This window comes from Cebus imitator, unplaced genomic scaffold, assembly GCF_001604975.1.
Source record: "Cebus imitator isolate Cc_AM_T3 unplaced genomic scaffold, Cebus_imitator-1.0 Scaffold6, whole genome shotgun sequence".
Lineage (NCBI taxonomy): Eukaryota > Metazoa > Chordata > Mammalia > Primates > Cebidae > Cebus > Cebus imitator.
In genome coordinates this window covers 6,311,186-6,336,402 of record NW_016107321.1, presented here as the reverse complement: position 1 = coordinate 6,336,402, position 25,217 = coordinate 6,311,186, and the positions used below count along the sequence as shown (strand labels likewise).

General features: G+C 47.1%; 1 protein-coding gene and 1 pseudogene across 3 annotated transcripts in view; both read left to right on the top strand.

Annotated features, from left to right (window-relative positions):
• TULP4 (TUB like protein 4) overlaps positions 1-25,217 on the top strand; it is a 214,654-nt gene that overhangs the window by 182,318 nt on the left and 7,119 nt on the right. For 2 of the 3 annotated variants that reach the window (XM_017538460.2, XM_037741884.1), the window contains 6 exons: positions 637-871; positions 10,578-10,722; positions 13,701-13,845; positions 14,921-15,014; positions 19,248-19,391; positions 22,213-24,716. In XM_017538460.2, the coding sequence (XP_017393949.1) occupies positions 637-871; positions 10,578-10,722; positions 13,701-13,845; positions 14,921-15,014; positions 19,248-19,391; positions 22,213-24,716 (3,267 nt within the window). Of the gene's footprint in view, positions 1-636; positions 872-10,577; positions 10,723-13,700; positions 13,846-14,920; positions 15,015-19,247; positions 19,392-22,212; positions 24,717-25,217 lie in introns of those variants that run through there. The other variant, XM_017538466.2, reaches the window with a different exon arrangement.
• On the top strand, positions 6,906-7,860 carry LOC108311156 (annotated as a pseudogene).

Sequence of the window (25,217 nt, the reverse complement as noted above, 5' to 3'; positions counted from 1 at the left end):
TTTTGACACAGAGTCTCACTCTGTAGCCCAAGCTGGAGTGCAGTGGTGCAATTGTGGCTCACTGCAACCTCTACCTCTGGGGCTCAAGCGATTCTCGTGCCTCAGCCTCCCGAGTTGCTGAGGCTATAGGCGCGCCACCACACCCTGCTAATTTTTTGTATTTTAGTAGAGACGAGGTTTCACCATGTTGCCCATGGTGGTCTCGAACTCCTGAGCTCAGGAGATCTGCCCACCTTGGCTTCCTAAAGTGCTGGGATTACAAGTGTGAGCCACCACGCCTGGCTGGTTTTTTTTTTTTTCCAAGTTGCCTTATACTATTGGTTCTACACAAGCGGATCTCAGCCCTGGTGTATTACACAGCATCGGAAAACATGCCCAGGGCTCCCCTATGGATCCTGATTTCATTGTCTGAGGTGGGATCCTGGCTTAGATATGTTTTGAAAGCTCCCAGGAGATTCTCACATGCACCTACCATTGTAAATCACTGTTCTACAGCACATAGGTAGCCTGTCCCCAGGGCCCCAGCCTGTGCTTTCTCTGGAGCAGTGGCGTTTTTAGCTGACCTGCCTTGTGCTGCTCTCTCCCTCTCTGCCTCTCTGGAGTCCCAGCTCTTCCTTTTCTTCCCGTATCCTCCAGCCCCCAATTCCAGATCCTAACAACATGAGAGACTTCGTCAGCTACCCCTCAGCCGGCAACGAGCGTCTCCACTGCACCATGAAGCGCACAGAGGACGACCCGGAGGTGGGTGGCCCGTGCTACACACTCTACCTGGAGTACCTGGGCGGGCTCGTGCCCATCCTGAAAGGGCGGCGTGTCAGCAAGCTTCGGCCGGAGTTCGTCATCATGGACCCGAGGACAGATAGCAAACCAGGTGGGCCCCTTGCCCGAGGGACTGGGACCTTGTTCTTCTGTGGGCGTGGGCTGTTAGGCCTTACACACCATGCAAAGAGAATGCCTGCTAATGGAATGTGAGCCTGTGGTGGCTAGTGTGGAACATCCTTGAAGCTACAACATTTCCAAAATCCCATTGAAATGAACAGTTCTCTAAAGGTACTTTTTGACAGGTTTTTAATCATATTCCATGAGCAGTGAATAGCTGGGGATGTGGGTAGAGGAACCATCAGCTCTCAGGCCAGAGGAAGCTGGCCCAGGCCTCCTGGGAGTGAGGGTTTCCTCTTCACAGTTACTGAGTATTCATCGAGTGCCTTTATGTAATATTGAGGCAACTTGAAAATAATAACAAGTTGCAGTCCCTGCCCTCCCAGAGTGGATGATGAAATTAAAATCCAAACCTTCAGCCTTCTGCCCCTCCCTAATCCAGTGTTAACTGCCTTTAGCTGATTACTAATGACAATCACCCTGTCCTTCTAAAAACCTTTCCCTGCCAGGTGTGGTGGCTCACGCCTGTAATCCTAGCACTTTGGGAGGCCGAGGTGGGTGGATCACCTGAGGTCAGGGGTTCAAGACCAGCCTGGCCATCATGGTGAAACCCCATCTTTAAAAAAATAAAATAGATATACATAATAATTGTGTATAAAGTTGGCTCTGCGCTCTATAAACAGGGACCAAGGTCCCACCCTGGCCTGCCGTCTCTAAGACTGCTATTGAGTCAGGGAAGGGTTCATAAAGTTTTCTTTCCATNAAAAAAAAAAAAAAGAAAGAAAAAATCCCTTTCCCTACGCTGATTTTCATTGCTCAGTTAATGTATTCAGGATGCTCCCTGCTCACTTCTCTGGGATCCTAGATCATAAGCTTCAGGGGGAAGGGACTGTGCTTTAGTGTGTATGTGTGCCACTTGGTGCTAGCCTAGTGTCCGTGCACCCATCAGTCACTGCCGGCTCAGTCTGCCACCTCCCTGTGCCCGTCACCTACTGCAGAATGAACAGCACACTTAGTCATTGTGCTCCAGGCTCTGCCCCGCTGAATTCTGTGGGCCTGGGGGGAGGGAACTGAGTCGTCTTTGTGCCCCCAGTGGAACTGGATTTGTTTGCATTAGTTCATGCTTCCTCTTGCCACTTCCTCACTCCAGTTCACTCCGCTGCCCATTAGTCTAGGCCCTGTCTCTCATTACGGCCTGGAGCTAGTGTGACATGTGGCCTGACCAGTCATCCCAAGTCACAGTGTGGTGGGCTTGCTCACTCTCAGCCGGTACTCAGTGCTGTACACAGTTGCCCCACCTCTGCCTGGCAGCCTTTATTTACTCAGCGTCTGCAGTGACACTCTACTACCCATGCTACCGTGAGAAATTGAAAGCAGTGACACTACTTGTCAATATTAGCTTTTAGTCTGTTTTTTCTCTTGATTCCTGTTACAAGCTAGTACCAAGAACAAAGAAAGCAACTAGTATAATTGGGGCTGGTGGGGAGGCAGACTGAAAGGAGGGAGAGGACAGATTCAGGGAGGGTGCAGTGGGAAAAACAGGAGAGAGAGAAGCAGATGTTCACAGGAGGAAAACATGGTTTCAGGGGAAAGGAGAAGGGCTACTGATGGTTAGAGATGGCTGGGTTGGGGGCCGTGGGGCAGGCCCTGAGCCCAGGTTTGCAGCAGGTGTTCTCACGATGTCTAAGGTTCTTCCCCGGGTACAATTTTATAAAATCTATATTGAGATTAAATATTGACGATAATGTAGGTGAAGAGCTTGTTTATTTCCCTGTGCGTGCATAAATCCTTCACTGAAGAAGTGGGCAGGGCAGGAGACTGTGCTGTGGAGCACCCAAAGACGAGGCCTGTGTGAAGCCTGACCCGGCCATCCCACATGCCTTCTTCCTTCTTGTTCATATTTATCAGCTCGTATCAAACACGGACCCACTCGTTGCCCACGGTCCTTCGGGGGAATAAGATGTTCTATTTTTATAATTAAAAGCTATCAAGCAAAGCACATTGACAGATATTTCGTCAGGGCCTACCTTGTGTGGGGTTCTTGAGTCTCCTATTATTAAGCAATACCAGGGCATCTCTGCTTTCAAGGAGTTTCGAAACGCTTTTGGGTGATAAGACAATGTAAGCACTTGAAAAGTTTAATTAAAAAAATCAAGATTTAAATACCTGATGACACAAATAGAAGATAGGTCACAAGGCACGATATGACTAATTGCCACCTGAATGGCATATACAGACTGTTTCAGAGGAGGAAGAGAGTCCTGACATTGAGAAACCAGGAATTGACTTTTTCTTTTTGTTGGGGGGATGAGGGGACAGGCTCTTGCTCTGATGCTCAGGCCACAGTGCAGTGGTGCCATCACAGCTCTCTGCAGTCTTGACCTCCCAGGTTCCAGCGATCCTCCCACCTCATCCCCTGGGCAGCTGGGGCTACAGGTGTGCACCACACTCGCTAATTTTTGTATTTTTTGTAGAAATACGGTTTCGCCATGTTGCCCAGGCGGATCTCAAACTCCTGGGTTCCAGCAGTCCTCCACTTTGCCCTCCCAAAGTGCCAAGATTTACATGCATGAACCACTGTGCCTGTCCAGGAATTTCTTATCATTAAAAGCTGATTAATTCATTCAGGCTGCCATATCATTGTTTCTCAAAATGCGTTCCATGCACCACCAGCTCCATGCAGATCTCCTGGGATGCTTATTTAAATAACAGGTTCCTAGGCTCACCCTTTGATTATGATTCATTAGGGCCAGGTGGGGCCTAGAAACATGCAACTTAATGGGTTTCCCAGGTGATTTTTATACACTGAAGTTTGTGATCCACTGTCAAGTGCCTTAGCAGATATGTTCCTCAAAATTATCAGTGTGTATATTTTTAGTAGATACCTTGAGTCCCAGTATTTTTTTTTTTTTCGGACAGGGTCTTACTCCGTCTCCCAGGCTGGAGTACAGTGGTACAATCATTGCTCATTGTTGCCTTGCACTCCTAGGCTCAAGCAACCCTCCCACTTCAGCTTCCCGAGTAGCTAGGATCTCAAGTGTGCACCACCACATGTGACTAATTTATTTTATTTATTTTTGTGGAGATGGGGGCTCCCTGTGTTGCCCAAACTGGTCTCAGCCTCCTGGATTCAAGATCCTCCAATGCTGGCCTCCCATAGTGCTGGAATTATAGGTGTGAGCCACCATGCCCAGCCACTTCCCTCTACCACTGCCACCTCCCCGCCTTTTTTTTTTTTTTAAGAGACAGACTGGAATGCAGTGGTATGATCATAGCACACCTTGAACTTCTGGATTCAAGTGGTCCTCCCACCTCAACCTCCCAAGACTATAATAGGCACGCACCATCACACTTGGCTAAGTTTGTTTTTTGTAGAGACGGGGTCTCACTATCTTTCCCAGGCTGGTCTCAAACTTCTGATCTCAAGAAATCCTCCTGCCTTGGCCCATCAAAGTGCTGGGATTTACAGACATATGCTATTGCACTTGGCCCACACATTTTCTAAAGGAATATTTAGCCAGAGCTTGCTATGGACTGAATCATGTTCCCCTAAAATTCATATATTAGAGTCCAGACCCCCAATGTGAAGGTAGAACATTTAGGGGAGATCAAGGTTAAAGGAGTTCCTATGTGTGGGTCCTGATCTGGTTTAGTTACTGGCCTTATGAGAAGAGAAGTAGAAAGAGATTTCTCACCATGCAGAGCACCAAGAAGAAGACATAGGAAGACACAGCAAGAAGGTGGCTATCTGCAAGCCAGGGGCAAAGCCTGCACCAGGAAGCGGGTGCCGGCACCCTAACTTTGGGACTGTTCACCCTCCGTAATCTAATGGGCCAGTTAGAGAGAGAGAGAGAGAGAGAGAGAGAGTGTGTGTGTGTGTGTGTGTATACGTTCGCACACACATAATACTGATTTGTTTGTTTTTTTTCTGGAGAACCCTGACTAATACAGATTTCGGTACCAAGAAATGGGTATTGTTGTAACAAGTCTTTAAACATGTGGAAGAAGCTTTGGAACTGGGTAACGGATCAAGGCTGGCAGAGTTCTGAGGTGGATGCTAGAAATACGAATGCTAAGGGCAATTCTGGTGAGGTCTGAGTGGGAAATGAAGAACACGTTGAACACTGGAGGAAAGGCGGTCCTTGTTATAAAGCAAAGTATTTGGGTAAACTGTGTTCCAATGTTTCGTTGAAGGTAGAACTTGCAAGTGATTAAATTGGATATGTAACTGAAGAGATTTCTAAGAAGTATTGAAGGAGCAGTTTGGTTCCTCCTGATAGCTTATAGTAAAATGCAAAAGGAGAAAGATGAATGGAAGAAGGAATTATTAAGATAAAAGATGAAGATTTAGATTTAGAAAATGTTTAGGCTATTCATATTGCAAAAAAAAAGTACTGAATACATTTTGAAGAAAATACCAAAATTGTGGCTGGACTGTCATTCGATAAAGAGCTTATGAAACTATATGAGCAGAGATAACTGCGGGTTTGAACTGCAGTGGGTGGAAGCAGGATGGGAGGAAGGAAGGCTGTTGGACTTGTTGTATTTGACCAGCTGGGATGATGGAGCTGTTTGGCCACTAACATGCACTGTTCTTCAATAAGAGGAAAAAATAACCATGCAGGTGATTCAGAGATCATCAGGTCCACCTCCTCGGATTCAGCAGGCCAGATGGCCTTTGCACAGAGCCTTGGGGACAGGACCCCTGCCAGAGCTGTGAGGGTGATGCTGACACCCCAGTAGGCCTGGAGGACAGGATATCGAACCAAAGAGGACCTCTACTCAAGCCTCAGAATCCAGTGGAATTTTCTTTGCCAGATTCTGGATTTGCTTGGAAACTGTCACCACTTCCCTACTTTCGGTATCTCCTCTTTGGAATGGGAATGTCTATCCTATGCCTGTCCCACCATTGTATTTTGGAAGCACATAACTGGTTTCACAGGTTCACAGCTGGAGACCAATTTTGCTTCAGGATGAATTGTACCTCAGGTCTCACCGAAATCAGATTTAGGTGATATTTAAATGAGACTCTGGACTTTAGAGTTGATATTGGAATAAGTTAAGACTTTGGGGGCTTTTGGAATAGAAGGAATATATTTTGCATGTGAGTCTGAGAGTGGCCAGGGGTAGAATCCTGGGGACTGAATTGTGCCCCCATGGCACTCCCAAAATTCATATTGGGAAGCCCTAACCCCCAGCGTCACTGTATTTAGAGACAGGACTTCTGGAGGGGGAGGTTAAAATTAAAGAAGGTCATAAGGGTGGGGTCCAAATCTGATAGGAATGTTAGCCTTTTAAAAAGACAAGGAAAGAGACATCTTTCTTCATGCACATATACTGAGAAGCCAACTGCAAGCCAAGGAGAAAGCCTTCCCCAGAAACCAGCCATGTGAGGAAACAATTTCTATTATTGTAGCCGCCCAAGTCTATGGGATTTTGTTACAGTAGCCTGAACAGGTTGAGAGTGTATACTTAAAAGCCATTAAAACAGTTTTTAAAAATTTTATTTTAAAAAAATGTCTAATTCAGGAAGCTGGATGTGGCGGCTCACCCCTATAATCCTAGCACTTTAGGAGTCCAAGGCGGGAGAATTGCCTGAGGTCAGGAGTTTGAGACCAGCCTGGGCAACATGGTGAAACCCCGTCTCTACCAAAATACAAAAAATGGCTGGGTGCAGTGGCTCAGGCCTGTAATCCCAACACTTTGGGAGGCCAAGGCAGGCGGATCACCTGAGGTCAGGAGTTCAAGACCATCCTGGCCAACATGGTGAAACCTCGTCTCTACTAAAAATACAAAAATTAGCCGGGTGTGGTGTTGCACACATGTAGTCCCAGCTACTTGGGAGGCTGAGACAGGAGAATTGCTTGAACCCAGGAGGTGGAGATTGCAGTGAGCCGAGATCATGCCACTGCACTCCAGCCTGGGCAATAGAGCTAGACTCTGTCTCAAAAAAAAAAAAAAAAAAAAAAAAAAAAAAACAAAAAAAAAAAAAAAAAAAAAAAAAAAAAAAAAAACCACAGAGTAGCTGCAACACTAGAAAAATGGCAGAGCAAGAGCAAAGAAAAATCCCTTTGGTTCCAGAAAATCTCCTGAAAAAGAGAAAGGCTTATCAGGTGCTCAAAGCCACCCAGGCAATGCAGTCACTTTTGGCAAAGAAGGAGCAGAGGAAAGGAAAAGGGCCCAAGTTTAAGTGACTGGAATCATTCCCACATGATCCCCAGTGCACACATGACAAGGTGTGGGTCAGACGACTAGAAGGGAATACCTCACGCCTTGGAATTGCCAGATAAACATTCCTTGGCCTTTGTTGTATGCATCGAAAGGATTGATGGCGTGAGTTTACTGGTGCAGAGAACCATTGCAAGACTTCGCCTAAAGAAAATTTTTCATGGTGTCTTTGTAAAAGTCACCCCCCAGAACCTAAAAATGCTGCATATAGTGGAACCTTATGTGACCTGGGGATTTCCAAATTTAAAGTCTGTCCAGTAACTCATTTTGAAATGTGAACAAGCCAAGCCCAAGAATAAGGCCATCTCTCTAACAGACAACACAGTGATTGAGGAGCACCTGGGGAGGTTTGGTGTCATTTGCTTGGAAGACCTCATTCATGAAATTGCCTTCCTGGGGAAGCATTTCCAGGAGATCTCATGGTTCTTATGCCCTTTCCATCTCTCAGTGGCCCGTCATGCTACCAAAAATAGAATAGTCTTCCTCAAGGAGATGGGCACACCTGGCTATCAGGGTGAATGCATCAATCAGCTCACTGGCTGGCTGAACTAGACCCAGGTGCCAAACTGCAACAAATTTTTATCAATTAAGTGGAAGCATGTGTTTTTGGTTTTTTGGGAATTTTTATCAAGTATCTTCAGAGAAGATTATTTCCTGCTTTATCTTCAAAAAACTGGAAAGGAAGGCTCAAAGAAAAGACAATGGCTGGCTGGGTGAGGTGGCTCACACCTATAATCCCAGCACTTTGAGAGGCTGAGGCAGGGAGATCAGCTGAAGTCGGGAGTTTGAGACCAGCCTGACCAACATGGTAAAACCCCATCTCTACTGAAAATACAAATATTAGCCAGACATGGTGGTGCATGCCTGTAATCCCAGCTACTCAGGGGGGCTGAGACAGGAGAATCGCTTGAACCTGGGAGGCGGAGGTTGCGGTGAGCCAAAAACGCACCATTGCACTCCAGCCTGGGCAACAAAAGCAAAACTGTGTCTCAAAAGAAAAAAGCAAAGAAAACACAGTAGCTGATGTTCATGGCAAGCACCCTTCATCACAGTCCACTTCTAAGGGAAAATTCCCGCATTTTCTATATTGGCTGCCGCCTCGTCTGAAATCAACACATTCCGTGAAAGAAGGAGTCCTGCTTTGTGACATCTTCTGTCCTCAGGCTTCATGTTGGTAAATGAGTAACTCTAGCATTTGTACAGTGCTCCCTAAGACTCCTGCAGCAGTCATCCAAGCCCAGGGACATAATTGAATCTGGAGATTCTTGGGGCCTTGTTGTAAAAAAAGACTTGAAATACACATAGGAAGAAAGGCACAAAAATAAATGTTCGCTTGTCTCTTAAAAAGAAAAAAAAAAAGAAAAATTAAAGGAAAACACAAAGCCTTCAACCCAGAAAAAATGAGCAGATTCTTGAAAACTGACAGAACAGAGATATAAAGCCCCAGAGATTGTAGTTAAGCCTTAGATTCTCAAAGACCAATCCCAACTTACGTTTTTCTACAACTTAGATGTTTTTTCCAGAACGTCCGTGATAAATTGCTGACACAGAATCTCTAGAGGTATGAAGTACACCCAGCCACCACCTCGGCCTCCCCAAATGTGGAGCTAATGTCATGCACGGAATTTCTAGTGCTGAAGACAGATGTCAGAGTGGCAGTGCCTGCACGCGTGGAATTACGACACTGAACAAGCAGGGCCTAGACATATTTCCAGAAAGCCTGTTTCATGCCACCCCTAAAATCATCATTCTTTCCGAAAGTATTTATCAAGTCTCAGGTATTGTTCTAGTCTCTGGGGTTAAAGCAGGAGGCAGGACAGATGACTTTCCTTCCCTTGTGGAATTTGCACTGGTTGCGGTGACAGACAATAAAATAGTAGTTATGGCCGGATGCAGTTGCTCAGTGCTTGTAATCCCAGTACTGGGAGGCTGAGGACAGAGGATCACTCAAGTAAAGGAGTTTAAGACGAGCCTGGGAAACATAGCAAGACCCCATCTCTATAAAAAAATAAAAGAGTAGTTATGAGTGAAGGGATACAGGAAATGACCTGGGACATGGTATTTGAGGGATCCTGGCATTGATGAGTGAGTCAGGAGCTGAGTGGGCTGTGTCCTACTGGGCTTCCTCGAGTCACACACACAGGCACATTCTGTAGACTTGCGTGCGTGCTTCAGTCATGACTGAGATTCCTTTGATCCAGTGACTCCTAAATAAAATCATGTGAAACAGTGCTCAGAGCTCATCCATTCCTTTTTATTTGCTTGAACCCAAGCACACACCACTGTGGCTTCACTAAGGCTCGCTGGATCCGGGTGTCCTGCCTCCTGATTCAGTGAGTGCTTTAAGAAGGGGGTGATGTGGGGGACACAGCCTGGGGCCAGCCTCCTTTCCGGGGAGCTTGTGTTGCCAAGTTTTTCTGCCCCTGTTCACAGATGCCACCAACAAATGCTCAGAAACTTCTAGATTGGTTTGGATTAAGAAATGCATCCTTTAGAATATAAACAGCCCTTTTGGATGGTAAAATCACTCACATGAATTATTTCATTGTGATTAAATGATTCCGCTTTTTTATTACCTGGCAAGGCCCTTAGAGCCTTGAGGTAATGAGATTTTCGTCAGCAAAACAAAGTAATCTGGAAGGATGGGGTCCTCACATTGAGGAGAGACCTGGGGCGTAGAGGGAGATGTGTGGAGGATTTGGATGGTGAGGGAATGTGATAGCAGGTGGGGATGGGCAGCAAGGGAGAGGAATTCCATGGAGGAGGAACGTTGCCCCACAGTTTTGCCGTCACCCCGCTCTGCACATCATCTCCCCATCTGCCTGAAGACCCCATGCAGAGTACCCACAAAAGAACCCAGAGCCACCCTGGGAGTTCCCACCGCACAGGTCTCCCACCCTTTGCTCCACAGGCAAGCAGCTCTGCCAGGCAGGAGAGCCAGGCCCCCACCACGAGACCTGTGGCAATTTCAGGGGCTGTATAGCATCCCAGACCTAAGTGGAGTGCACCTGGCTCTGTCAGGACTTTAGTTCAAGCAGGCCTGTCATCAGCAAGGGCCTTCCCAGGTCAGAAGCAGGTTCTCAGGGGAATCAGTGAGTCCGAAAACCCGTCACTCAGCCCAGGTTCTGGGGCTACCTGAAAGTCCACATGAACCCAGGTGAGCACCTGTGTGTTGTGAGGCACAATAGCACAGCCAGTTTGGTTTCAGCTGTTAGCAAACAGTGTCTATTTTGTACATTCCTAGAAACATTAAAATACCATGCCCATTTTGACAGTAGTAGAAGTAATTGCCTACTTCTGCTTAGAAAATGTAAAAGAGAAAAACAATGCTAAGCTTCTTTCTGTTTCAACCTCTAGGTCTGAAATGATTGCCTGTGGAGTCTGTCTGTCTTTTAGTTTATGGTAATGATCAGTGGTAGGGGCTAATTGATAGAACTTCCCTTAAAATCTACTGGTTGGTGTTTTACCAGATGAAATCTATGGGAACAGCTTGATTTCTACTGTGATCGACAGCTGCAACTGCTCAGACTCCAGTGACATTGAGCTGAGTGATGACTGGGCTGCCAAGAAATCTCCTAAAATCTCCAGAGCTAGCAAATCACCCAAACTCCCAAGGTAATCTCAGTCTTCAGGGGTGAGCGTCCTTTCTTGTGCTTCGGAACATGTGTGTTTGTGCCTGCAAACAGAATCCCATTGAAACTGACCAGAAGAGTCAAGAGCAAGAGCATCCTCCCTGCCTTTTCTTCCAGAAGATTCTATCTGGAATAATTACAACTTCTATTTGTTTTTGTTTTTCCTTTGGGATAGACAAAGACACCCAGTAGAAGTTTGCTACACCCTCAGAACTTCTCTAGGGGTTAGCAATGATGGTGGGTGGCAGAGGCGTGGCCATACTTCCTGGCTAATGTGTTTTTTTCTTATAGTTTGAGAAAAGGAAGAAAAAGGTTCTCCAGTGGATGTAATGTGTTGAAGAGAATGCCAGATAAGATGCCTAGAATGCCATAATTGGGAAACATCAACACATTGCATCCACTGTAGAATCATTTTCTTCACTAAGATTTCTAGTTTTAATTCTGTGATTTTTTTTTCTGATGCCATGAAAAACTAAGGTTAAGTTACATACAGATACACGTGTCCAAATCGTAAACACCTAGCTCAGTGTGCAAGAGCTATACCAGTGTCTTCCCCCAGTTCAAGATAAAGGAAAGTCCACTTACGCTCCTTCCATTTGATGCCCACTCCCTAGAAATAATCACTGTGCTGACTTCCATCATCAGCTTTGCTTGTTCTTGAACTTCATGTAAATACGGTCAAACAATCTGTTCTCTTTGTATCTGGCTTTTTTTTTTCTCTCAATGTAATGATTTTGAGAGTCACGTTGTTGCGTCTATCAGTAGTGTGTTTTTCTTTATTGCTCCATGGTATTCCATTGTAATGATTATACGATACGATTTGTTTATTCTGTTTATCAATCAATGGATATTCGGTAGTTTCCGGTGTGAGGCTATTGTTAAATCCATTATCAACGTTCTTACACAAGTCTTTTTGTGGACATGTGTGCTCATTTCTCTGGGGTATAAACTTAGGAAAGGAGCTGCAGGGACGAGTTAGATACATGCTCAACTCTATTAGAAACTACCAAGCAGTCTTCCAGGGTGGCTGCACCAAGCGTGAATTCCTCGAGAGTCCCAGCTTCTTCCACCCTCACTGACAACTTTGTTGTCGTTTTTTAGAAATAATTTTACCTTGTTGTGGTAGGTGTAATGGCATCTCATTTTAATTTAATTCTAATGTCTCCAGTGATGGATACTGCTTAGTTTACATGTTTCTTGGCCACTTGGCTATCTTATTTTGTGAAGTGTCTTAAGGCTTTTGCCCAATCTATTATTGGGTTGTTTTTCTTGTACTGAGTTATAAGAGTTCTTCCTTTATTCTAGATTTGAATCCTTTGTCAGATATATGTATGGCTGGACATATAGTCCAGCATGTCACATTCTTCTTTTGAGGTTAGTGCTATTTTGTGTCCTGTTCAAGATATCTTTGGTTACCCTAAGGTCACGAAGACCTTCTTTGATTCTCTTCCAGCAGCTTTCTAGTTTTAGCTTTCATGCTTATAGATTAATTTTTGTGTTTGGTATGAATTAGAGGTAAATGCTCATTTTTAAAATATGCAGATATCCAGTTACTCCAGCAATCTGATTAATGTCTTTTTTCATCTTTGTTCTAGAGCTTGTTGAAATTGCATGTAACGTTATGAACGTTCCTACAGTGCTTTTTTCCATTATGTAAGCAGAGAGGACATTTAATGCACGCAGCTAAATTTTTCACTTGTAAACATCCTCTTCAGTTGCCATCTTCCCGTGACTGGACCTCCTCCTGCTGTCCTTTCACCATTTGGACCCAGCAGCCAGGCTAATTGTCCCAGATCGTAGCTTTAGTGAGCTCAATCTGCCATCCTCCCATTCCTCGGGATCCCAGAGTTTATCAGCAGGCTTGAAGGCAGTATATATGAGACTTAATGCATTTTTTCATAGGATGTTTTAAACCTTACCGTACTCATTTTTATAACACTCTCTTTGGGGTAGACTGTCATTAAACCTAGGTGTCTCCATGCTATAAATAAAGGGACTGAGGAGCAGAGATACAACATCCGATCAAAAGGTAGCCAGAGGCTGGGCGCAGTGGCTCACACCTGTAATCCCAGCACTTTGGGAGGCCGGGACGGGCAGATCACAAGGTCAGGAGTTCGAGACCACCTTGACCAACAGGGTGAACCCCGTCTCTACTAAAAATACAAAAATTAGCTGGGCATGGTGACGCATGCCTGTAATCCCAGCTACTCAGGAGGATGAGGCAGAAGAATTGCCTGAACCTGGGAGGTGGAGGTTGCAGTGAGCCAAGATCGTGCCACTGCACTCCAGCCTGGGCAACAGAGTGAGACTTTATCTCAAAAAAAAGTAGCTGAAAAACTTGATAATTTGATTTAAATACTGCAGATGGTGAAATGCTAGATAAATTTGTTGAAATTCACACTGTGCAGCAGAAATTTTAAAAATCACTGGCCTTGGGTAAGAAATGACATGTTCCACCTGCCATTTTCCCAGGACAGATTGCTCAGGCCTCTGGCAGAAGGCCACACTTGCTCCAACGCAGCAGAGGGTGAAAGACAGTTAATTCTTTAAGTTCCTCACAAATGGATCGCTGGATCTCATTTCAGTATATACTCAGTATATTTCAAGATGAGGTCTTGCTCTGTTGCCCAGGCTCAAGTGGAATGATGCAGTTATAGCTCACTGCAGCCTTGAACTCCTGGGCTCAAGCAGTCTTCCTGCTGGGGCTACAGGCATGTGCCACCACACCCAGTTTCTCAATCTGTTTTAAAATGTGTATTATTCAATGTATAGTTGCCATTCTTTCCTCATATTCGTAAAGCAAAAGCAAGGGAGAGCTTTGTTAAATTAGCGCACTGGCTGCAGGGTGAGAGCCCAGCACCCAGGCTGGCTGTCCAGAAGAGGAAAAGGAGTGCTGGAGTCAGGGCCATGCTCACCTTTCCCGACATAGGTGCCTGACCCCTCCTGGCCTTGCCTCCCCAGGATCAGCATTGAGGCCCGCAAGTCCCCCAAGCTGCCCCGGGCTGCTCAGGAGCTCTCCCGGTCCCCGCGGTTGCCCCTGCGCAAGCCCTCTGTGGGCTCGCCCAGCCTGACTCGGAGAGAGTTTCCTTTTGAAGACATCACTCAGGTAGGAGCCCGCAGCTGCCCTGCCTCACTCTCCTCCTCCTGGGGGCGATGCCTGGAGGGCCCCTTTCTACCCACAGCCTGCCCTGCTCACTGCCACCACAGGCCTCTGAGCTCTGCTCCACATCCTACAGGCCTCCCGCTACCTCAGGAGCCGCCCTCAAGTGGAGCTCTGGCTCCTCCGCCTGTGCCCCTCAGCTGGTTTTGATCTTGCAGTGACTGTGGGAGAGAACCTCCCACTTCCATCACAGCTGCCACAGTCCAGCCCTGCCTGCCTTTCCCTCCTGGCCCCTCAGTGCCCCCTCACCATCCAGGTGCTGCAGCCACATCTGCTTCTCACCTGCCCCAAGTCTTGCCCTGCCTAGATTGTCACCACCCCACCTCCTCATCCTTGTTTTTGCCCCATGCTTTGAGACAGAACTCCACCACCACCTCTGCTATGAAGGCCTCCTGCCCTGGCTCAGCCAGGAGGGGCCAACACACCTGGCGTAGAACTCCCTTATGACATTGCTCAGTGACTTCTTTATATATAGGTCATTATAAGCCTTATCTCCTCCATCAGGTTATAAGCTCCTTGCAGGGCTATATTTTGTCCATCTTTCTTTTTGCCCTTCCATACATACACATGCATGCACGTGCATGTACACACATATATACCTTGGGCATAATAACTTCTTAAATTTTTTTAAATTTAATTGAATGAGAAAACAGATGATGGGTAGTTTCAGGACATAATGGCATCAATGCAACTGATGTTTTCAGGAGAAATATCAAGGATAAAAGTGGGTTCAGAGTTAGATCCCTTTCTAGACCTCTTTATATCACACACCTGTGGACATACTGGGACACAGCCCCACCTTGCCCCAGCTCGATGCACCCCCACTCCCTGCTGCCTGCCTGACCGCCCTGGTTAGCTTCTGATCTTGCAAATGGCAGATGAGGTAGGGAAGGGTGTTTCTGGTGGTGCACATTCGTGGCTTGTTAAGCAATAAAATATTAACATTCTTACTAAGTGACCAATGGAAAATATGGAAATAGATTGTGATTCTTCTTTGTTCTTTTCTTCCCCCCTACCACAGCACAACTATCTTGCTCAGGTCACGTCTAATATCTGGGGAACCAAATTTAAGATTGTGGGCTTGGCTGCTTTCCTGCCAACCAACCTCGGTGCAGGTAAAATTCACGTTCTGTTCTGTCGTTGTCCTAGTTGGAACAAATGAAAACGTCCAGTTTCAACCTTCAGTGGTTCAGAGTAGAAGGTGAGCTTTTAAGACAGCAAAAGATTAGTATGTATTTTACCTCCAAACCTTAACTTCAGCCACAATGATTTCACAAAAATTAGAATTCTCACTCAAAGTGGCTTTTGCCAGTGGCATTTTATTTTGTTTTTTAAAAATCTTTTTTATATTTTTGAGACAGTGTCTCACCCAGGCTGGAGTGCAGTGACACAGTCACAGCTCACTACAGCCTTGACCTGGGATCAAGTGACCCTCCTGCCTCAGCCCCCAAAGTAGCTGGAACTATAGGTTCGTGCTACTACACATGGCTAATTTTTGTATTGTTTGTAGAGACAGAGTTTTACCACGTTGTCCATACTGGTCTCAAACTGACCTCAAGCAATTTGCACACCTCAACCTCCCAAAATGCTGGGATTACAGGTGTGAGCTACCGCGCCTGGTCACCAGTGACATTTTCATTTTTTGATATAAGCCCTGACTTATAAAAACAATAGAAATAGGCCAGGCATGGTGGTTCACACCTGTAATGCCAACACTTTGGAAGGCCGAGGTGAGCAGATCACAAGGTCAAGAGATCAAGACCTTCCTGGCCAACATTGTGAAGCCCCGTCTCTACTAAAAATACAAAAAAAGAGCTGGGCATGGTGGCGGGCGCCTGTAGTCCCAGCTACTCGGTAGACTGAGGCAGGAGAAGCACTTGAACCCGGAAGGCGGTGGTTGCATTGAGCTGAGATCACGCCATTATACTCCCGCCTGATCACAGAGCGAGACTCTGTCTCACCAAAAAACAAAACAAAACTAAACAAAAAACAATAGAAATATAAAAATGATAGAAATAGCAAAAATTTGTATCACTGCCCTCATCGATTTCTAGGTACTTTGACTTCTAAGCCTTTTACTATTTGCAGATTCTTGATCAACTGAAGGTAGAAAAGAAGGTATTAGAGACTATAAGATGTTAGCTGACTGTTGATACAATTCTTAGTGGTAAATTTTTATAAATTTCATTTCTCAATACCAGATACATATCCTGTCCATGACAAGTTTGAAACATGGAGGAAAACTGAGCAACGGTAGTGAAAGCTGGGCCAGAACACGAACATGTGTTCTGATCTGCACTCCTGCCCAAACGAGTTGCAGTACCTTGTCATATTTACTCAGAGACAGTGATGACATGAAAATGGCAGAAGGTCCCTCCAGAGCAGCTTCTTTCTGTTGGGGAGGTCCCTGTGTGGGTTGAGGAGCTGTGTTGCTCCCCGCCTCTTCCCCGGTTGCTGAATCATTGTGCGCCATACGCGCTCTCTCTGCAAGGCTAGTTCAGCCAGTGGGCTGCGGCCCTCCATTTCGAACATGCTCTGCGTAACCTACTAAAAATGGTTTTTGAGAAATTCTGAATCTGTATATGAGTTGCTTCATACAACTCATACACAGATCCTTTAAAATAAATTATTCTTACAGATCAGATGTTAGAAAGACCTATTGCTATGCGGCATCTCAGAGATTTTTTAAATAGCACTGCATTTGAGTTTTTCATTTGACGTTTCTGAGCTCAAAGAAAAAGAGGAATAAAAGTGAAACATAAAACTGACTTAGGGAATCACAATAGACCATCCCTGTACATAATACAAATTTCTCATAATATTTTCAACAACCCGGAAACTCTGATGACCACAATGCCTGTTGTTCAGTTACTCATTAGTGCCCTATTGATAGATAAGGTTGATTTTTAATAACCACTGTTTGACTCTTATGATTATTCCCACATCAGTAAGCTGAGAACTTAGCCATCTGCCTATGGTAAATATTGAAAAAGGGAATGGAACTGAGAATTTACTTAATGGGTCTTTTCATTCTTGGATGTTGAGTAGGTCCACAAATAAGCCAGTAAAGATCTTAAAATAAGAGCGTGTGAGAGCCTTTGAGACACATGCTGGCCTTTTTTGGGGGTGCGGGGAGATAGGGTCTGGCTCTTCACCTATGCCAGAGTGCAGTGGTACCATCACAGCCTGCTGCAGCCTCAAGCGCCTGCGCTTAAGTGATTCTCCCACCTCAGCCTGTACTAACTAGGACTATCGACAAGGCACATGCCACTATGCCCAGCTCATTTTTAAAATTTTTGGTAGGGAAAGGACCTCAATATTTTGCCCAGGCTGCTCTTGAACTCCTGGCCTCAAGCAATCCCCCCATCTTGGCCTCTCAAAGTGCTGGGATTACAGGTGTGAGCTACCATGCCCAGCCTGACCTTTTTAAAAGAGTGTTTTGGTCCATAGAGCTACTTTGTCAAGCTAAAAGAATTGTCCACTTGATTCTATTAATACTAGAGAACAAAAATCTCTTGGATTCTAGAAGGTAGGTGGTGCCCCATTAAATGGTCTTTTCAAAAACAATATATGACACTCCAATGAACTTAAAAAGTGAGTGCTATTCCCCACGTTGGATAATTTGTTTCCTTCAGTTAGATCTGGCTCATGAAATGTTTTTATTTTGAATTTTTGTCATTTTAACAATACACAGTAGATTCTACAAAATTCAAAAGATTCAGGGGTTTATACAGTAAAAAAATCTCTCATTCTCACCATCAGCCACCTAGTTTTCTTTCCTGGAGATAACTGATGTGATTTTTTTAAATCCCTCCTAGAATTTTTTTTTTTAATTGCTTTGTCAATGTGAACAACAAAGAATAGCACTTAAGTCATATGGAACCACACAGAATTTTTTTTTTTTTTTGAGACGGAGTTTTGCTCTTGTTACCCAGGCTGGAGTGCAATGGCGCGATCTCGGCTCACTGCAACCTCCGTCTCCTGGGTTCAAGCAATCCTCCTGCCTCAGCCTCCCGAGTAGCTGGGACTACAGGCGTGCGCCACCATGCCCAGCTAATTTTTGTATTTTTAGTAGAGACGGTGTTTCACCGTGTTGACCAGGATGGTCTCGATCTCTTGACCTCGTGATCCACTCGCCTCGGCCTCCCAAAGTGCTGGGATTACAAGCGTGAGCCACCGCGCCCGGCCTTACACAGAATTTTTAAACCAAAATTCATATTCTCTTTCCTTTGTGGGGGAGAGAGAGAAACACATGCATAGGGCCTTTCCTACTGTTGGGTAGGAAAAGTCATCTTAGCCCATACCAGTCCCAGGGCCAATCCTGCAAAGATGCTTCGACAAAGGAGGCCTGCTGTGCCGCGGTCATGCTGCAGGTCAGCCACTAGGTGTCAAGGTGACCACCGTGGAGCTAGAATAAAGAAGCTGTGTGCTACCTGTCTCACAGGAAAGACTCCTGAACACAAAAGCAAATTCACAGGGCAGTTTCATCCCAACTTTACTGTGAAACTTAAATTCAGATTCATTATATTTAAACTTATTTTTCTTCCTCTAAATATTTTAGTTGCAATCTAGGCCTTCTCCTAAATGTCCCTGTTAATCAAATTAAATCTTGAGGTTTAAAAAAACAACTGTGTGGAAATTCCCTATAAATCTCTATCCTGATGATCAGATTAAAATTGAAAGCCAGTAAGCCAAGGTTCCAGCTGAAACGAAGGCTGCGTTTTATTCTGACATGACACCATGCCACCCTCATCTCAACGTTGCTTTCGCATGGTTTCTTGGTTGCCCAAGCTTCCCTTCTTTGGCACGCCGGTTGCCACAACTGTTTCCATTCAGACATCCTTCTGATTACAAATGAGTTTTTTAAAAAATATATTTTTATATTCTAGCTCATTCTAAAAGAAATGATTTGTGTCTAAAAAAAAATTTTTTTTTTTTTTTTTGAAGACGGGGCTTCACCATGTTGGTCAGACTGGTCTTGAACTCCCAACCTCAGGTGATTCGCCCGCCTTGGCCTCCAAAGTGCTTTGGTTACAGGCGTGAGCCACCACACCCGGCAAATTTTTTTTTTTTAACATTTGAAATTTGTAGTTCTGTAGACAAACCATTGGCAAGGAGGCCAAGCTAGACCAGGAAGGTGCTGTTACTGAATCCCGAACCATGGCTAGTATGGCCGCGTTGAGTACCAGGGAGAAATGGAGAGCCCCTCTGAGCCTCTGGGCCCTGCCTGCACAGATCTGCCTTCTGATGGCAGGGAAACTGCAGCCCTCTCTTCCCATGACTCTGTTGACACTTTGGCTCTGCTCTGGTGTGTCTCTGTTAATTGTGCCCTTCTTTTTCCCCACCAGTAATCTATAAAACCAGCCTCCTGCATCTCCAGCCGCGGCAGATGACCATTTATCTCCCAGAAGTTCGGAAAATTTCCATGGACTATATTAATTTACCTGTCTTCAACCCAAATGTTTTCAGTGAAGATGAAGATGATTTACCAGGTGTGTTCACATATATCAGCTTGTTTGTCACAATCCCGCTATCAGTGCATCGTGCTGGTGGGGGCAGAGTGGTAAGTTGTTGAGGATTTCCGTCTGCTCCCTGGGTTTGGAAAAAGTATTCCTGCCTCAGTAAGGTTGGTAGATGTGCTGGTGGGTCCCAGGAGAAAAGTCATGGATTGGCACCAGCGTTGGAAGGAGGGAGTCCCAGTTCTCACATCTGACTTTATCCTCATAGCTGTCCTCTTAGTTATGTGTCTGGATTAAGATAAGTTTGCAGAACTGATCAGAACTAAATAAAATCAAAACTGACCAATCTCATTGATCTAGGCCAGCCTTCATCCTTTCAACCCTGCTGAGATAGTGTCTCACTCCAGCATTCCCGTGGTACCCACAGAACCCAGTTTCTCAAATCTGCCCTGTGTCCAAGACACAAAACCCTTTACCTGTAACCACCTCTCTTCCTCCGTAATGTGCATGTCTCAGTGCACAGGGACCTGGCCTGAGTTCAAGATAAAATCTGGTATACGATTTTTAAATTCCAGTTTTCAAATGGTAAATATTGATATCTATAGCATCTTAAGTTAATATGTTTCCCAGCAGGGCTGGTGGGGGGGCGGATTTTATTTCAATTAGTAGATTGTAGTGACTTCCAAATTAGTCTGCCAGTTAGCTGTGTGTAACTATTTTCAATTGCTATAGGGTACTTGAAAATAACTTGTTTTTCTAAGTAAAAGTCCACCTGAGATTTTCTAGATACACAGACTCCTCTACTTCCAACCAAGCAGAGCTCTGGAAGTCCCTGGTTTCTAAGCTAGGAGAACCCTGACATGGACCACGACTTCTCCAGTATCTGGATGTTTGTGGCCAGAGGGACTGGTCCTCACAGTGGACGTAGAGGGCCACACATTCCAGCTCAGGCCCTGCCCCTCACTTGGGCTCTGAACTTGAGGGAGTTGTTTACCTCTCTCACAGCCCAGTCTTTTTACCTGAATAAAATGATTTCTACTGTACTTTCCAACAATGGCCATCTTGGTTCTCTGATGGTACACCTCTCCTGCATGGGTGAGCAAATGTCCTAGGCTTATGTGGTCCTAATAGGCCAATTTACAACCACATAAATACCTGTAATTTGGTGAAGCCTCCCATACCTGAGCTTCCTCGTGCATCCCCTGCTATTTCAGAATCTCGGAATTAGAAGTGCTTTTAAACTCTCCCCCAACGCTTTCCCTGTTCTCCCAAAATGCAACTAACACAGCTCTCTCCAAAGTTTAGCTGATGCCACTGTCGTTATTGTCTGTGCTTCCCAATGAGAGCAGGGAACATATTGTCTCAGGGATTACATTTAATGATGGTGACTCAGCAAAGAGACTCTTCTTCCTTAAAGGGGAAGATGCTTGCCGTCAGTGTTTCATACAGGTGAGAGAGAGCTTCTGGAAGAGGGATCTGAACAGGAGTGATAGAAAACCTGAGACAGACCCAAATTTGTGCGGCCAGAGGAGAGTTATATGTCTCACTAGGTGACCCCAAGGAAGGGCCAGCTCAGCTTGTGACAAACTAACTGGCTTGATACTGTAGTTCTTTTGATGGGAAGAAAACTAGCTTTCACACTTCACCTGTTAAATCACACTTCCTAATCATAGACTAGCTGCCACCTAGTACGTACACCATGCCTCCGATTTCTGGATTGGTGGCAGTTTTCTCTGAGCAAAAAGCCACAGAGTAGCACAAAGGGCCTAGAGGAGCCAATGGCAGAGTGCTCAATGGGCACTTTAAACAGGGCAGTGCAGACAGTGGCTCTGAGCACCTGTCTGTAGATTGCTGTTCAGACGTACGCTCTGTTAAACTCCCACTGTGTACAAGGAGGATATATTCACAGGGTTTAATTCAGCGTGGCTCTACCTTACATACTGTTTGAATGCTAAAAACCAGATAAAGGCCGGGCGCGGCGGCTCACACCTGTAGTCCCAGCACTTTGGGAGGCTGAGGCGAGTGGATCACCTGAGTCAGGAGTTCAGGACCAGCCTGGTCAACATGGCAAAACCCCATCTCTACTAAAAATTCAAAAATTAACTGGACGTCATGGCACATGTCTGTAATCCCAGCTACTGGGGAGGCTGAGGCAGGAGAATCACTTGAATCCAGGAGGTGGAGGTTGCAATGAGCCAAGATCGAGCCACTGTACTCCAGCCTGGGCAACAGAGCAAGACTCTGTCTCAAAAAAAAAAAAAAAATTAGGAAATGATCCTTCATGTGATACTCAGATTCACTAGAAGATTCTTTTCATTGTTTTTTCTACTACATTTTACATTGTTCTATTTACAGAAACCTAATGTACAGACATTTCTTACACACATCTGTTGCATGATACTTTCCACGTTATCCATCCCATAATCATGACTAGACCTATTCAGAGGCCTAGGCACTGTGAGTCCTCAGTAGAGGTTCTCCCTGTACCATTACCCTCTTCTTGCCTAAAAGGGTGTGTATTTTATAAATACAATCAGTAAAAAGCTTCTTCAGCCATGTAATTATCTGTGATGGTGCCATTGAGGCGCTGGTGTCAAGTTCAGAAGGTTCAAAAGTGAGTTAGTTGGAAAGCTCTGACAGTACCCTTAGCTAACAGACCGCAGCAGGCTACCCTGCAGAACCCAGCTTACTTGTGTGAGAAGGCCAGCTTTCCCCAAGCAGACATGTCTCAGTCTCTGGCAACTGCATTTTGTATACAGAAGGAGAATGGATGAGTCCCAGATGTATTGCTTATCCTGACCCGGTTTAATGGCAGTGTTTTTGTAAGCAGTTCCTTTTTCTAATTTTCTTCCAGTGACAGGAGCATCTGGTGTCCCTGAGAACAGCCCACCCTGTACCGTGAACATCCCTATTGCACCGATCCACAGCTCGGCTCAGGCTATGTCCCCCACGCAGAGCATAGGGCTGGTGCAGTCCCTACTGGCCAATCAGAACGTGCAGCTAGATGTCCTGACCAACCAGACGACAGCTGTAGGGGCAGCAGAACATGCAGGTGACAGTGCCACCCAGTACCCAGTCTCCAACCGGTACTCCAACCCTGGACAGGTGATTTTCGGAAGCGTGGAGATGAGCCGCATCATTCAGAACCCCCCTCCACTGTCCCTGCCTCCCCCACCGCCGCAGGGGCCCATGCAACTGTCCACGGTGGGCCATGGAGACCGAGACCACGAACACCTGCAGAAGTCAGCCAAGGCCCTGCGGCCACCACCGCAGCTGGCGGCTGAGGGGGACGCAGTGGTCTTTAGTGCCCCCCAGGAGGTCCAGGTGACAAAGATGAACCCTCCACCCCCGTACCCAGGAACCATCCCTGCTGCCCCCACCACAGCAGCACCCCCACCTCCTCTACCGCCCCCACAGCCCCCAGTGGATGTGTGCTTGAAGAAGGGCGACTTCTCCCTCTACCCCACATCAGTGCACTACCAGACGCCCCTGGGCTATGAGAGGATCACCACCTTCGACAGCAGCGGCAACGTGGAGGAGGTGTGCCGGCCTCGAACCCGGATGCTGTGCTCCCAGAACACCTACACCCTCCCCGGGCCGGGCAGCTCCGCCACCTTGAGGCTCACAGCCACTGAGAAGAAGGTCCCCCAGCCCTGCACTAGTGCCACCCTGAACCGCCTGACCGTCCCTCGCTACTCCATCCCCACCGGAGACCCACCCCCATATCCCGAAATTGCCAACCAGCTTGCCCAGGGGCGTGGGGCTGCCCAGAGGTCCGACAATAGCCTCATCCACGCTACCCTGCGGAGGAACAACCGTGAGGCTGCACTCAAGATGGCCCAGCTGGCCGACAGCCCGCGGGCCCCCCTGCAGCCCCTGGCCAAGCCCAAGGGCGGGTCTGGGGGGGTGGTGACACAGCTCCCAGCTCGGCCCCCACCTGCCCTGTATACCTGCAGCCAGTGCAGTGGCACAGGGCCTGGCTCGCAGCCCGGGGCTGCCTTGGCCCATACCGCCAGCGCCTCCCCGTTGGCCTCGCAGTCCTCCTACAGCCTCCTGAGCCCGCCCGACAGCACCCACGACCGCACCGACTACGTCAACTCTGCCTTCACAGAGGACGAGGCCCTGTCCCAGCACTGTCCACTTGAGAAGCCCCTGAGGCACCCCCCCCTGCCTGAAGCTGCTGTCACCCTGAAACGGCCACCCCCTTACCAGTGGGACTCCATGCTGGGTGAGGACGTTTGGGTTCCTCAAGAAAGGACAGCACAGACTTCAGGGCCCAACCCCTTAAAACTGTCCCCTCTGATGCTGAGTCAAGGCCAGCACCTGGACGTGTCTCGAGTGCCCTTCATCTCCCCCAAGTCTCCCACCAGCCCCACTGCCACTTTCCAGACAGGCTATGGGATGGGAGTGCCGTATCCAGGAAGCTATAACAACCCCCCTTTGCCCGGAGTGCAGGCTCCCTGCTCTCCCAAAGACACCCTGTCCCCAACACAGTTTGCACAACAGGAGCCTTCTGTGGTCCTTCAGCCGGTGTACCCACCCAGCCTCTCCTATTGTACCCTGCCCCCCATGTACCCAGGAAGCAGCACGTGCTCTAGTTTACAGCTGCCACCTGTCGCCTTGCACCCATGGAGTTCCTACAGCGCCTGCCCACCCGTGCAGAACCTCCAGGGCACACTCCCCCCAAAGCCACACTTGGTGGTGGAGAAGCCCCTTGTGTCCCCACCACCTGCTGACCTCCAGAGCCACATGGGCACAGAGGTGATGGTAGAGACCGCGGACAACTTCCAGGAAGTCCTCTCCCTGACCGAAAGCCCAGTCCCCCAGCGGACAGAAAAATTTGGAAAGAAGAACCGGAAGCGCCTGGACAGCCGAGCAGAGGAAGGAAGCGTACAGGCCATCACTGAGGGCAAAGTGAAGAAGGAGGCTAGGACTTTGAGTGACTTTAATTCCCTTATCTCCAGCCCACACCTGGGGAGAGAGAAGAAAAAAGTGAAGAGTCAGAAAGACCAAATGAAGTCAAAGAAGTTGAATAAGACAAACGAGTTCCAGGACAGCTCCGAGAGCGAGCCCGAGCTGTTCATCAGCGGGGATGAGCTCATGAACCAGAGCCAGGGCAGCAGGAAGGGCTGGAAGAGCAAGCGTGCCCCGAGGGCTGCCGGTGAGCTGGAGGAGGCCAAGTGCCGGAGGGCCAGTGAGAAGGAGGACGGGCGGCTGGGCAGCCAAGGCTTCGTGTATGTGATGGCCAACAAGCAGCCGCTGTGGAACGAGGCCACCCAGGTCTACCAGCTGGACTTCGGGGGGCGGGTGACCCAGGAGTCCGCCAAGAACTTCCAGATCGAGTTAGAGGGGCGGCAGGTAAGACAGACCTCAGACCGGGTGGCACTGTGGGCCCAGGAGGTGAGGGCCATCAGTGCTTCAGCCTTCAAGGAGCGTTTTTCAAAAGGCCAAATGGGAAGTGTGGTAAACAACGAACACCTCTTAGGTGGAGCTCATGGGTTATGATTTTTAGTGTGCCCACGGCTGTCTTGTATTTTTAATGTAAGTCATGCACAGATTGAGAGTATTTAAAGTCAAATGATTGTACGAGACCTGTGAAGAAATTGAGCTGGCTCCACCCGCCCCGCCACTCACCTTGCCTGCCCTCCCAGAGGCGGCTGCCTCCAACTCTGGGTTTCTCTGGGGTTTGCCATCATACTTGTTTTTGAGAAACAGGGTCTTGATCTGTCACCCAGGCTGGAGTGCAGTGGCACAATCACAACCTCCTGGGCTCAAGCAGTCCTCCTGTCTCAGCCTCCCAGGCTGCTGAGATATCAGGTGTGTACCATCACACCCAACTAATTTTACATACATACATAT